At 39.3% G+C, this 13,681-nt stretch overlaps 1 protein-coding gene across 1 annotated transcript; it reads left to right on the forward strand.

Annotated features, from left to right (window-relative positions):
• Positions 1–2,729: 2,729 nt before the first annotated feature.
• LOC120562277 (asialoglycoprotein receptor 1-like) lies at positions 2,730–9,993 on the forward strand. The gene is made up of 7 exons (XM_039805922.1): positions 2,730–2,863; positions 2,952–3,026; positions 4,855–4,944; positions 8,141–8,377; positions 8,479–8,633; positions 8,767–8,870; positions 9,253–9,993. Exons 1-7 carry the CDS (start codon positions 2,827–2,829, stop codon positions 9,380–9,382), a joined length of 828 nt encoding a protein of 275 aa, XP_039661856.1. The 5' UTR covers positions 2,730–2,826; the 3' UTR covers positions 9,383–9,993.
• The last annotated feature ends 3,688 nt before the right edge of the window (positions 9,994–13,681 follow it).

The raw sequence follows: 13,681 nt of genomic DNA on the forward strand, positions 1-13,681 counted from the left end.
ATTAATGTTCCCGTTTTATATCCGCTGTGTTTGGAGTGTATAGTGTCGATGTCATGGGTGTTAGGGAGCTGGGTCTAAAAGCACCTGTGGACAATACGAGCGACAATTATGTGTTTGAGATTTGTTTAGATGCAAATTGGTTGTTGTGAGTTTTGCTATAAATGTGTTTGATGTCCTCTATCCAACAGGAGCTTCAATTACATGTCATAAAAGAATTACACTCAGAGCTGTTAGCTGTTCTCCCCAATAAGACAATAGGCACGCAGCCTCACATGGAAAGTATGGTTTGTTTTTCATCACAAGAGACTTAACGTATGTGTTTCTGGCTTTAGAGCTCTTAATGTGATTACAACAATGTTGCTAAATCCACTCATACAAACAGATTTGTTCTGAAGTGACACATACCAGTGATTTAAAGATCCCATATCATGCTCATTTTAAGCTTCATGCTTGCATTTTTTGCTTTCTAGAACAAGGTTTACATGCTTTAATGTTTAAAAAACATTTATTCTTCTCATGTATGTATATGAATGAAGGAATGAATGCATATTTACAATGGATTGGAAGGATATTTAGAAATGGATTAATTAATTTTTTTTATTTTTAGGGCTGAATGTATGGATGCTTATGGAAGTAGGAACGATTGTAAGGCATGTATGGTAGAACAGAAAAATGTAGGAAGGATGGCTTTTTTTTTCTTTTTTTTAATTAATTAATTAATTTATTTTTTTGCACAAGTAGCCTATAGAAAATGGCAATTTGTAATTTGCACAGCTCCTTGAGTAGCCTAGATGTTCAGTGTACATTTGTCTTCTAACTGTTTAAACCCTGTGTTTGTTGTGTGTTTCTGTTGTTACTCGCAGCAATTTCTCTCTGTGTCCAAAACGAATTTCTCCTTAGGGAGACTAATAAATATACTTTGACTTTGATACTATCTATCTGAATATACAGTACCTGTATTCTCCCTCTGTCTGAAATGCTCCATTTTAGTGCTTGTCTCTTTCAGACCCCCTCCTGAAACAAGACACCTGCTTATGCTTTAGCTGAAGTTGCAATCAACAGTGTTTGATAGGCTTCCGTTGTGCCCACTGTCGTTTATCAATCGAAAAAAGAAGTCATCACAGAGAGATATAACACACACACACACACACACACACACACACACACACACACACACACACACACACACACACACACACACACCATACACACAGTGTGTTTCACTTTGTGGGGACCTGTCATTGACATAATGCATTCCCTAGCCCCTTACCCTAACCTTAACCATCACCACTAAATGCCTAACCTTAACCCTTACCCTCACCCTAACCATAACCTAATTCTATCCCTAATCCTAAAACCAAGTCTTCACCCTCAAAGAGCCCTTTAAACTTGTGGGGTCCAGCATTTTGGTCCCCACGAAGCAGTCGGGACCCCACAAGTATACTGGACTCCCAGTTTTTGGACCCCACAAAAATATAGTTAAACGAGAACACACATACACACATACACCCACACACACACACACACACACACACACACACAGACACACACACAGACACACACACACACACACACACACACACACACACACACACACACACACACACACACACACACACACACACACACACATACACTAATTACAGGGTGGCAGGAAAGAAACTGACAGGCTTTAACTTCACCAACACATGTGAAACTGTCCGCTAATCCTTCATCACTCCTCTCACCCTCCTCTTCCTCTAAACTCTCACCCTCATCTCCTCACTTCTTCAACCTTCCCCTCCTTCCCTTCATCTCCCCCCATTTTTTGGCCTCTTTTCTTCTTTAACCTCCCACCTCCTCTCCCTGACAACTATTCTATACTTTCATTAACTTAAAACGCTGCCAGCTGTTATATGTGCAGAATATTTCTAACCAATGGGGCCGTACTGTCTAGTATGCCAGAAAAAAAAAACATTTAGCATGTCCCCAGTACATAGTCTGTCAAATGCATGACAAAAATACTGGGATGTCTGACTGCATCCGGTCAGATTTTCTGGCTAATCTGACGCACAATCCCTTGCACGGCATAAATGAGCAAGAGGGTCCAAAGTACAATGTGCAATGTTTTGAAAACGTATGTTCAAATTGTATGCATCCCAACATTACGCACATTATCTTTAATGTGACTATTATCTTTAATGTGACTATTGCCACTGTTCATCACACCTCCAACCGGCCCGTCAGACACCGCCTACCAAGAGTCTGGGTCTGCCGAGGATTCTTCCTAAGGGAGTTTGTCCTCGCCACTGTCGCAATAGCTACTGCTAATGCTTGCTCTTGAGGGAATTACTGTAATTGTTGGGGTTTTGGAATTTATAGAGTGTGGTCTAGACCTTCTCTATCTGTAAAGTGTCTCGAGATAACTCTGTTATGATTTGATACTATAAGTAAAATTGAATTGAATTGAATTGTAAGGGCGACAATCAAGTACCACGTATGTTCTGCAGAAGGCTTGTCATCTGTTTATCATTCAAAAAAGGATACCGGATGCAAACGTTGCTTAAAGATGCTGCAGACACAAAGTGTGGGTTAAAATCAATAAAGGAGGAGACTTGAGACATTAACTGCCAAACATAGAACAGCGCTGTCACAACTTGAAAGCAGAACTAAATAACAGACATTTCTATGAGCACACACTATACTTCCCCTTCTCAAAACAGTTAATCTTACCTGCTGAATTGAAACACAGTCACAATCTTGAAGCAGAAGTCCAGTAAAGACCATCACAGCGGAGCAGACGCCCTCCTAACAGCTCTCATACAGGACTGCAGCAGGACTTTAAACATGTTCAGGATGGACAGAAATCTACAGGAGGAAATTGGTAATTAAAATACTTTATGTTTCTGTGTGTAAATCTACTATATGTTTATGTGGCAGGATGTTGTCTACATTTGTGTTTATCTTTTCAGAGGAACTCAAGGAAGAAGAAGATGACTATGTTAATGTACAACCCTGGACTATGGATAAAGTGGCAGCTCGTCGAAGTACATTTCACTCATTTAATATTGCTAAACATGAGGTTTATTTATCAATCATGGTGTTACAGTTTTTTTTGATTGCTAAACGACAGTGGGCACAACTGGAGTCACATGTGCAAAGCTCTAACTCCAGTCTGCACAGCAGCAGTTCATGTGGACCAAACTCTAGTTCGTTTCTCATTGCTTGAACACAGTTTTCAAAACTCTACACACATATCCCATCACTTTAATCACAACCTGCACAACACTGTGGATCTACAGCACTTTGTTCAAATGCTAACACACTGCTGTCAAAACTTTTAACCATACATTCAAAACAGAATAGATTTCAATCTGGTGCCTATCAAACACTGCTGATTGGAATTTTAGCTGAAAGCCTAAGCAGGTGTCTTGTTTTAGACTAGTTAGTGAACATATATGGTATTTATACAGAGAAAGCTCAGAAAGCCTTTTTTGTATACAAACACCAAATAAGAATGAAACAATTTTATACCCTACCGTTTGAGAGAAACAGGTAGATACCAATATGTCCAGGGAAGATGTCTGAGGTTATGTACACAGCTATAAAAAAAGTGAAAACCACTATATCTTTACTATAGTAAAACTGCGTTCTTACTGTTTTTCAGAAAGTAATGGAGGTGAAAGCAATAGAAACACCACATTCATTTGTAGTTAGAGATGATGCAGACATCCAATGTGATGAAGAAAACTTGCCACATGATGCTGGAGAGAGGCAGGATTAGTCACACTATTCTTTGGTGCTGTTACGTATGTACTTTTAGTTTTTTTCCAGTAATTCCATAAATTACTAGAGACAAAATACTTTATTGAAGAAAATTGCTGATTTTCATTCCTTCTTGTTTACCTTATGTAAAAATTGGTATGCTACAGAATCTATATTTTTTCCTTAAATAAACTGTTGAGTAGTGTCAAGTCACTCAAATTGTTCAAACTGTAAAGATTAAAAAGTTTGTAATTTGTGTATTGGTGTTTGATGCTAGTGTTTTTACCCTCAGTGTGTTCTGAGTGACAGCGTGTGTGTGTGTGTGTGTGTGTGTGTGTGTGTGTTATCTCAGTGAGGATTGTTCATAGTGTTTGGCTGCACTGAGCCTGTCTTGAGATGTGTGTTAAGAGTTGTGTTGCTTTGAATGAGTTTTGCAGGTGATGTGAACTGTTTAGCTCAGGTGACTGTAGGTAGTGCAGACTGGAGTTTGAGTTTTGCACATGTGACTCCAGTTGTGCCCGCTGTCGTTTAGCAATCGGAAAAAACTGTAATGTTACTGTTATGTACCTTTAGTTTTTTTCCAGTAATTCCATAAATTACTAGAGACAAAATACTATATTGAAGACAACTGCAGATTTGTATTCCTTCTTGTTTACCTTATGTAAAAATTGGTATATTATACAATTTATATCTTTTCCCTAAAGAAACTATTGAGTAGTGTGAAGTCATTCAAATTATTCAAACTTTAAAGATGAGAAAGTTTGTAATTTGTGTATTGGTGTTTGATGCTAGTGTTTTACTCTCAGTTTTAATTTAAGAGTTGTGTTGCTTGGATTGAGTTTTGCAGCTGATGTGAACTGTTTAGTTCAGGTGTCTGTTGGTAATGCAGACTGTGGTTTGAGGTTTGCACATGTGGCTTCAGTTGTGCCCACTGTCGTTTAGCAATCGAAGAAAACTGTAAAAAGTGTGTATGTTTGAAGATTGAAAATGTGGATGTTTTCAAAGCTCAGCTTGAATTTTTTTCTCTACTGTAAGACTTGATGTATTCAAAGCACATGTGTCTAATAAATCAGCATCATTTAGTAAACTGAATTCTCATTTCTTTCGCAGACCAGAGGTTTTGCTGCTTCTCTCAGTCTTTTCCACTGATAGCAGTGTGTTGGCTGATACTGTTGGTCATCATGGGCCTCTGTATCTACTGTGAGTACCACTGTCTTCACTTGTTGTTGTTAGTCCCTATTTACAGTTTTTCTCAGTCGCTTTGGTGCATGTCTCACATCACTATTTACATTTGCACAGCAGTTAATGCAGTTCTTAAAATAATCAGAACAAACTGCAAAACCTAAATAACCTGCAAACACGTGCCACTTGCTCAAAATGGATAGCTCATTCCTCAAAAAGTATTCATGTCAATGAAAGTGTCAGTGTCATCAAGATGAAAAGTCCTGACACCATTGTTTATGAACAAGATAGTCAAATGGCTTTGTCATGTTTTCATTATGACAGTTTACTCTGTAAATGTTTTCCAATGCAAAAAAGTCAGATCTTGGTGACACTACCTGAAAATGCTCAAGACAGCACTATATACTATTTGCACAGCCATTTGAAAAATACAGTAACAGTTACACATTACTGTATTTAGTGAGGTAAATGAGTACAAGACACTGAATATGTATGTTTCACATTTTTACTACATATGCTCTTTGCAATTCTAATTTGTTCACAGCATTGTGCAAAAGAAAAAATACACCCTTATTTATAACAAACATAAACTCCCTCCCGGTAAACAATATTGCAGTACATATTTGAACTGAACATACAACATACATAGTACTGTAATCATTCATGAACATCCAGACGTTCCTCTTTGTCTGGCCACATATTTTCATCTACATCACAGCGAATATCATCTCTTGCAATGCAGCGAGGAAATTATCTCCTCGAGTGGCAAATCCACCCTCTGCAGGACTCTGCTGTGATGTCATCACATGCTGCATCCATGGCCGCTAGCAGGGCAGGAATGGTGAGAAGGGAGGGAGATATTCCACCAGCATCCTCTTATGTGCTGCAAACCACTGTCTGACGACATCTGAGTGGTGAAAACGCACATTATCAAAAAGAACAACATGCTTGTTCAGATGGTCTCCAGTTAGACCTCTCTCATTCTCAGGGAGTATGTCCCTGTAAAGAGTGTCTAAAAAAGTCAGCAGATGTTGTGTGTTGTATGAACCAAGACGGGGGATATGGGTGAGGACGCCGTTTTCTGAGATGACGGCACACATAGTAATATTCCCTCCTCGTTGGCCTGGGACATCAATGGTTGCTCTTCCATGCCAAGCATTTCTTCCCCCTTTTTTCTTTTTCCCCCTACCCCCCCCCTCAAAGGGCCTGGCCCCTTTTTCCCCTTTCCCCACTTTTCCCCCCCCCTCAACAAAAAAAAATAGGGGTGGGGGTGGTGGCCGCCCCTCCAGCTCCAGTACATGCTTTATTACAGAAGAGGGAGTGAGAAAAACTATAACGACTTTTCCTGTGTAACATAACGCATTTTGGACAACATATTGTACAGTATGCACTGTAAATACACATACACAGAACTGTTATGTAAGTGTAGTGCATGACACTACACAAAGTAAACAGTTTACAGCACTGAACATTAGAATATGCATAGAACACATACATGTTTTACCTGTACATACTGGTGACGGCTCTCCTTCACTCTGTTGCTGTTCCCTTCAAATGGCACATTGTACAATTGTTTCATGCACATTTCATTCCTCCTGAGCACTCTGTCAATTGTAGCGACTGAAACCGATTCAATATTCCCAAAGACGCTGTCATCCTCTATAACAGCACTTTGTATCCCTCTCAACCTTATGGCATTGTTTGCAATCACCATTGCACAAATGGCTTCCTCTTGTTGCGGAGTAAAAATACACCCTCTTCCACCTCTGCAAGGTTGTCTTGCAATCATGTGTGGTGCAGAGTGAAATTACAGTAAATATGGCAAATCTTTACTGTAACACTACTGTACACTACAGTACACTAAATGTGTGATGCAGTAAAGCTGTACGTCTAAATGTAAAATGTACAGTGACAAGTTATTGTCCCACTGCAAGCTTCATGTATGACACAATGACAGTAGTGCAGTGCAGATTGTTGCCGTGATTGACAACATGATCCACAATTGTAGCCCTGATTTCATCAGGGATCCGCCTATGTACTTGGCTTCTTCTTCCTCTTCCTCTCCGCACCCTCACCCCTGTAGCACGAGGCTGACTTTCCATTTCTGTGTCAAAGTCTTGTCGAAATGGTACACACTATGTCCTGCTTGGTTCATATATGCTTGTAAAGTGGGGGTTTATGGGATTCAGCTCTGACAGTGATTGAAGAGAAGTGGCTTATCATATTGGTTGCAACTAATGTTTCACACACCTCTTCTCATCAGTGAAAGCTGAGATTCACCTGAGAGAAATTGTTCAATTTAGGAGACATTTTCAGGAAAAAAAAGATTTAAAAACATTTGTAAAATTTGCTTGACAGATTTTGAAACTAGTTCAACATTTTTGTATGTAATGACTCAAGCAATGAAATGAGGACTGTAAGTTTTATATGGAATGACTATTTAGCATTCACAAGTATAGTTAATTTTGACTGACATGACATAAGCAAATGATAATGTTATAAAACAGCAGAGAGTTGTATGAAAGCAATTGATGCATGTCCAAAAGCATTTGCAATTTGTTGGAAGGAATGAGAAACTGCTACTATGATGTGCACAAATGACTAAATGTTGTGGCGGTTGAACTAACTGTTGTGCAAATGTAAATAGTGATGTTTGAAATGCACCAAAGCGACTGAGAAAAACTGTAAAGGACAGGTTCACATTTTTTTCACTTCATTTGCCATACTGGCTCTGCGCAAAGATGTATTCCAAAGTTGATTTGAAGCTAATATGAGGCTTCAGCAGTCTGAGTTATAGAAATCAAGTGTGTATCATCTAAAGTTACAACCTTTATAGTACCAAGTTCACTCTATATGTTTTCCCAGACAGGATTTCTGAAGCAGAGTGATAACATCACACAGATATTTAAAGATAAAAGATTAAAGATGGCTAACTTAGACGACTGAAGTAGTACTGTGGACTTTGCCCGTATCTTTTAAATTAGAAATGCATTAGTAAAAGATCTGTTATTCTCTAGTATGAACAGGAGGAATGATCAGAGCAAGAAAACTCAGTTTTAATGTTCATATTAACACCTGACTATTGTTTTAAGATAGATTTAAAACATATGAATCCATCCTGTAATGTCTATAATAATAATGTAAAACACTGGTGGCATAATTTACAAAATTAATTATCAATCTGATTAATAAGAAGCTCATTTTAATTTTGCAGTTGCTACATTAAGTCATGAGAGGGAAAGTGAGCTGATGGCTGCCAATCGCAACCTGACAAACCTCAACGACAAACTCAACGTCTTAGAAAACCAGATCACAAACCTGACTGCAGTAAACCAGGAGCTGGAGATGGAGAGGAACAACGTAATAAGACCGATACAAATCATGGAGGCAAACTGGAACAAACTCAACGCCAGTCGAGTTAAGTGGACTATTGATGTCTACTGCCACAACGGTATGTTCAGATACCATTATTTAGGTCCAATAATAACCGATAATAATATTAATAATATCACAATGCAGTAATGTTTATTGGATTGTCTCTGTTGTTGTCAGGGAGACAGTGTAAAGCTTGTGAGCAGGGCTGGGAACTCTTCCAGTCCAGCTGCTATCTGATTAATCCTTCTTATGGGAGAACCTGGGAAGAAGCTCGAGAAGTCTGCAGAAGACAGAGTTCAGATTTGGTTGTTGTACATGATGAAGATGAACAGGTAATGAGAAAACTGTGGGATTTTTCGACGCAATTAATGAAATGAAATGTATTTTTGAACACACAATCTGTAGATCACAGTCTGTGTATTTAACAAGGGTTTAAATCTCTGATAACTGTTTCTCTGTTGTCAGAATGTACTCAATTATTCCAGAAGGTACATATACGGGTACTGGATTGGCCTGAGAGCTGAAGGAGGGAGATGGAAGTGGATCGATGGAAGTGATCTGACTCAAAGGTAAGAGACACATTCCTAAACACTTTGAATTATGAAAAGAGGCTTAAGACCTGTCTGATTATCCAAACTTAACTATCTGTATTGATCTGAACTATTGATATCACATTTTTTTTTGCCTTGCTGTCTGTCATTTCTACTTACACATACAGACATCAGTCCACATATCCTCATTTTATCTATATTATTGTATTTTATTTTATGCCTTTGATGTTTATGTAGCCAACCATATGCTTTTATTTTTTTAATGAAATGCTTACTATAAACTCCTTCTATAATCCCCTAGGGGTTTTCCAAATCTCACCTGCACAATCATTATTTTTCATTATTTAACATTTTTTGTTACTATTGTCTTGATTGTCTTGACATCATGTTCTTCCCTCAGTGACTGGATACAAGACCATCCACCACCTGCTGACGGTCAGTGTGCAGTTTCTGTCAGGTCCAGATGGAGATCAGTGAGCTGTGCTGATAGAAACGCATGGATCTGCAAAAAGAAGGCTTTATCTTTTTAAACATTACAGTCAGACTTGAGAAATTTACTGGATACTCTGCATGATAATATCAACTTGCTTCAGAAATATCAAACCGTGAAGACCTCTACTTCACAATTTAAACGTTTTGTTTTCATGAATAAAAATGCTAATTATTTATCTTTTGAAAAAGAGAATATAAATCTTCACAGTGAATTATTTTTCAAAGCTTTTGTGTGTCTCTGAATATAGACGCTCAGATGTGTTGTATAGATGAATTAGATATTGGATAATATTGGTATGGCTACTGACAATCTGAGAAAAATACAATGGCTGGCCTGAAGGCTAAAGACTAAAGACTAAACTGTTAACTATTAATAACTCTGAATGTGCTTTTGTTCTCCTTTGTTAGAGATGTGATGTTTATAATTTGTATATCAGCAGATTGATGAGAGGGACAGACAGACTGCTCAGCTTCCTGTTTCCTGTGTGACAGGTTATATTGTTGCTACTCATGAGCCAAAATTGAGGCACAGCATCACTTGTTTTTCTTCAGCATTTAATGTAAATCATATTAATATGTAGAGTGTTTTATCTATCTGGAAGCAAAGTCCTGTTTCATTACATTGAATTAAACGCTGTTATGCATTGTTGGTATTGTCTTTTTCTAACTATTCTTACATATTGCTGACTCCGTGTCAGAACAGACCACATCATTCAGGAAGTTACAACATCATTAAACAGAATGTGTGAGATGCAGATAGAAAAAAAACAACAGTCACAAAAATTAACTGAATGAAACAGGGTGCAACCTTAAAGCAGAAGTCGTCTAAAAACCATCACAGTGGAAAGATTTTGAAGATTGACTTTAGAAAAATGGCTTACAACAACAATTGTCCTGAGGCAGTGGTGGAATGTAACTAAGTACATTTACTCTAAGTACTGTACTTAAAGGGGTGATAGAATGATTATATAGGGTATTTCCCACTGTTCCTTAAGGTCTCCTAATAGGGTATGTAGGGTATGTTGGGCTGAAAATGGCCCAGGTGCTATTTTTTTTGGCCCTTATGCATCCCTGTGTAATGGCTCTATTTCAATCAGGAAAGACTTGTTTGCAGATATGCAAAAGGTTTTAATATACCACAGCACGTAGTTTACAATGTATTGGAGATTGAACTCCATCGTTATTAATACATTTAATATATTAATAAATTAATGTAGGGGTAGTGAACCAAGATGTAACCCCCCGATGGAATCCAGACACCGGTGGTGGCAGAGAAGCCGGAAAACCAGACCTAGGAGGCATAAGAGCGACAGCCGGAGAACCACCAGTACGGGAGGTGGAAGGGGAGGAGGAGGGACAACGTCTTCCTGAAATGACAGCTGATAGCACAGGGAGAGAAGCAGCATTTTAAACCAGTGACAAGATGCTGTGATTGGCCTATGGGATCCTTAGCCGTTGCTGATTGGTTTATAGAAGGTGAACGCCTGCAGCGCTGATTCGCTTCAGGAGGGACTGATTACTTGTTAGGTCTTCCTGAAAGAATTTTCGCTGAGCTACATTTGGAATGACAGCTTTTCTTCCAAATATGGTATGCTCATGAATATTTAGATGAGCTGCACGCTGATTGGTTGAGGAACCACTCACACATTCATTGGAGACGATACAGCAGGTCTCATATTTTACACACACACACACACACACACACACACACACACACACACACACACACACACACACACACACACACACACAGTCTGTTACATGCCCGGGCGCGGTTAAAACAGCCGAGACAAAATAAAAGTTAACACTTTCATTAGTGTTGTTGTAACGTTACCCTTAGGACATAAAAAACCTCTGCATTCACGACCGTGGTTCATTTTCAAAATCCTTGAAAAACTTCCAAACTTCTTCTTTCTGAAGTGGCTACACAGCTCAGCAAGTCTGTGAAGGGGGAGAGGCCGACAGGGAAGGCAGCAAACCCGGCCAGCAGCCGCCACCTGTCCCGGCAGATTGTCCCGTCTTACCAAATTTGCAATTAGCCATACATTTTCGTAAAATGGCCCATATTTGAGCTTTACATAGTTGATTTATCAGATAAAAAGTCTCAGAAGTGAATTTTGTAATGGTATAGCAGAGATCTGCGTGACCTAGATTCAGAAGACTACCTGACCTCAGGTCAGTTGTGTAGCCTATGTAAATGTTGGGGCGTGACAAAGACTAGAGACTAGAGCCAAATGAGATGGGATTTTCCCGTTTTCAGAGGCAGTTTCAAATTGTGAGATTTGCAGAGGAAAGAGGTGTCAATGGGATTTTTAGGTTCTATGTATGTCCTATTTACCCTCCAAACTCATTTTTCAACTATGACAAGGTAAAATCGGTTTTGCATTCTATCACCCCTTTAAGGCCAATGTCCCATATATTTAGAAGAGGTAAATTTGTCCCCCTTAAAAAAATATGAAAGACCTACTCCCCAAAAGAGGTAAAAAATAACCCTTCAGGGGGCTCAAAACATGTACAGAAAACAATAACTGTGTCTACTTGTGCTACATCGAGGGGTTAAAGAACACAACAGGGTGTGAGAAATAAAGATGTGATTTCTTGTCTTTTATGTAGATTTAAACTTTGGAGCTTTAACAAGGTCTCATTCTCTAATAGATTTGTTGCTGATAAGTACATGATTCCTAAAAAAACCCATCCTGAAACACGTGAAGATGTTTTGAATATGTAGAAAGGTTTGAACAATACAGAATAATAATATTACCCCAATTGAGCGATTTAAAATACCTTGGGGTCTTGTTCGTGAGTGAGGGGACAATGGAGCGGGAAATCGGTCTTGGCGTCCTTATCTCCGCTGACATCACCTGGACAGATGACATCACAGCGGTCATCAAGAAGGCTCAACAGCGGCTACACTTCCTGAGGGTCCTCACCCCACAGTCACATTAGCTACAAAAGAGAGCGACATGCACTCGCTTGTGGGCGCTCCTGGACGTGCCTAGCCTACTCCTGGTTGCTTGGCAACAGTAAACAGAAATTCTCCAGTGCTACCTTCAAGCACATCTTAAAAGTTACTTCAGAGGTATTGTTAAGTCACAAGAACGATGTTTTTGGATGTAAAAGTATTTATTTTCTCGATAAAAGTAACAAAATATAAGAGATAAAATGCCAAACATATCCGATATATACAGAAATACGATGTCCTGAAGCATTTTCCACCTTCTTGAATTATTTTCTTCGACTTGAGTCACTGACATACGTCACGCTGCCCTCACGCTGCCTTCACTCCGATTGGCAGTCGCTTTGTTGCATCGCTCAGCATTTGCATAAAATAGACTTCTTGTCTATTTTGGCCCCGCCTTGCTCGTGGCAGCGGCGAGCTCGTCGCTTTTTGCTAGCAAACGGCCACTCCCGTTGAAAATGAATGGCAGCCTGTCGCTTTGTCTCTGTCTCTTGTAGCTAATGTGACTGTGGGGTCAGGAAGCACAACCTGGACTCCAACCTGCTGCTGATCTTCTACCGCTCATCCATCGAGAGCCTGCTGACGTACTGTATCCCAGTATGGTACGGCAGCTGCACCATGGCAGACAGGGATAGGATACAGAGAGTAGTAAAAGCAGCATAGAAGAATCATCGGCTGCCCTCTCCCCTCCCTGACGGACATCTACACCTCCCACTGTCTCAGTAGAGCAGAACACATCACCAAGGACAGCTCCCACCCTGGCTTTGATCTGTTTGACCTGTCGCCCTCAGGGAGGCGCGACAGGTGCATCAGAACAAGGACTAACACATTCAAGAACAGTTTCTTCCCAAAAGCCATAACCACTTTGAATTCACACATGCACTGACTTCACTTCACAGTCTACCCCCAACCTCCGGACTTTCTTCTGCCCACCAAATGTGCAATATTTATTATTTAATACTTTTGATAACACTGGTAATTCTGTGCAATTTAATTACTGTGCAATATTTCATATTTAATACTTTTGATAACACAATAATTCTGTGCAATTTCATTACTGTGCAATATCATTATTTCACACTGCATGCAAACCATATCTTTTTTTCTATTTTATACATGTATATAGTGTCTAAAAACTGTGCACCTTACCCCCCTCACCCGCCCCCATTCTTTTGCACTACTTATTTAACTCCATGTTGATGCATTTCTCTTACGAACATATCGACACTGGAAAAGGAGTTGCTTCAATCTCGTTGTACATGTGTATTATGACAATAAAAGGCATCCTATTCTATTATCGGCGCAGCAAATTTATCACACCATATTGAAAAAAAAAAAAAAGCTGACCCAGAAGGCAAAGATCTCGATCTACCGGTCA

Source organism: Perca fluviatilis, chromosome 7, assembly GCF_010015445.1.
Source record: "Perca fluviatilis chromosome 7, GENO_Pfluv_1.0, whole genome shotgun sequence".
Classification (NCBI taxonomy): domain Eukaryota; kingdom Metazoa; phylum Chordata; class Actinopteri; order Perciformes; family Percidae; genus Perca; species Perca fluviatilis.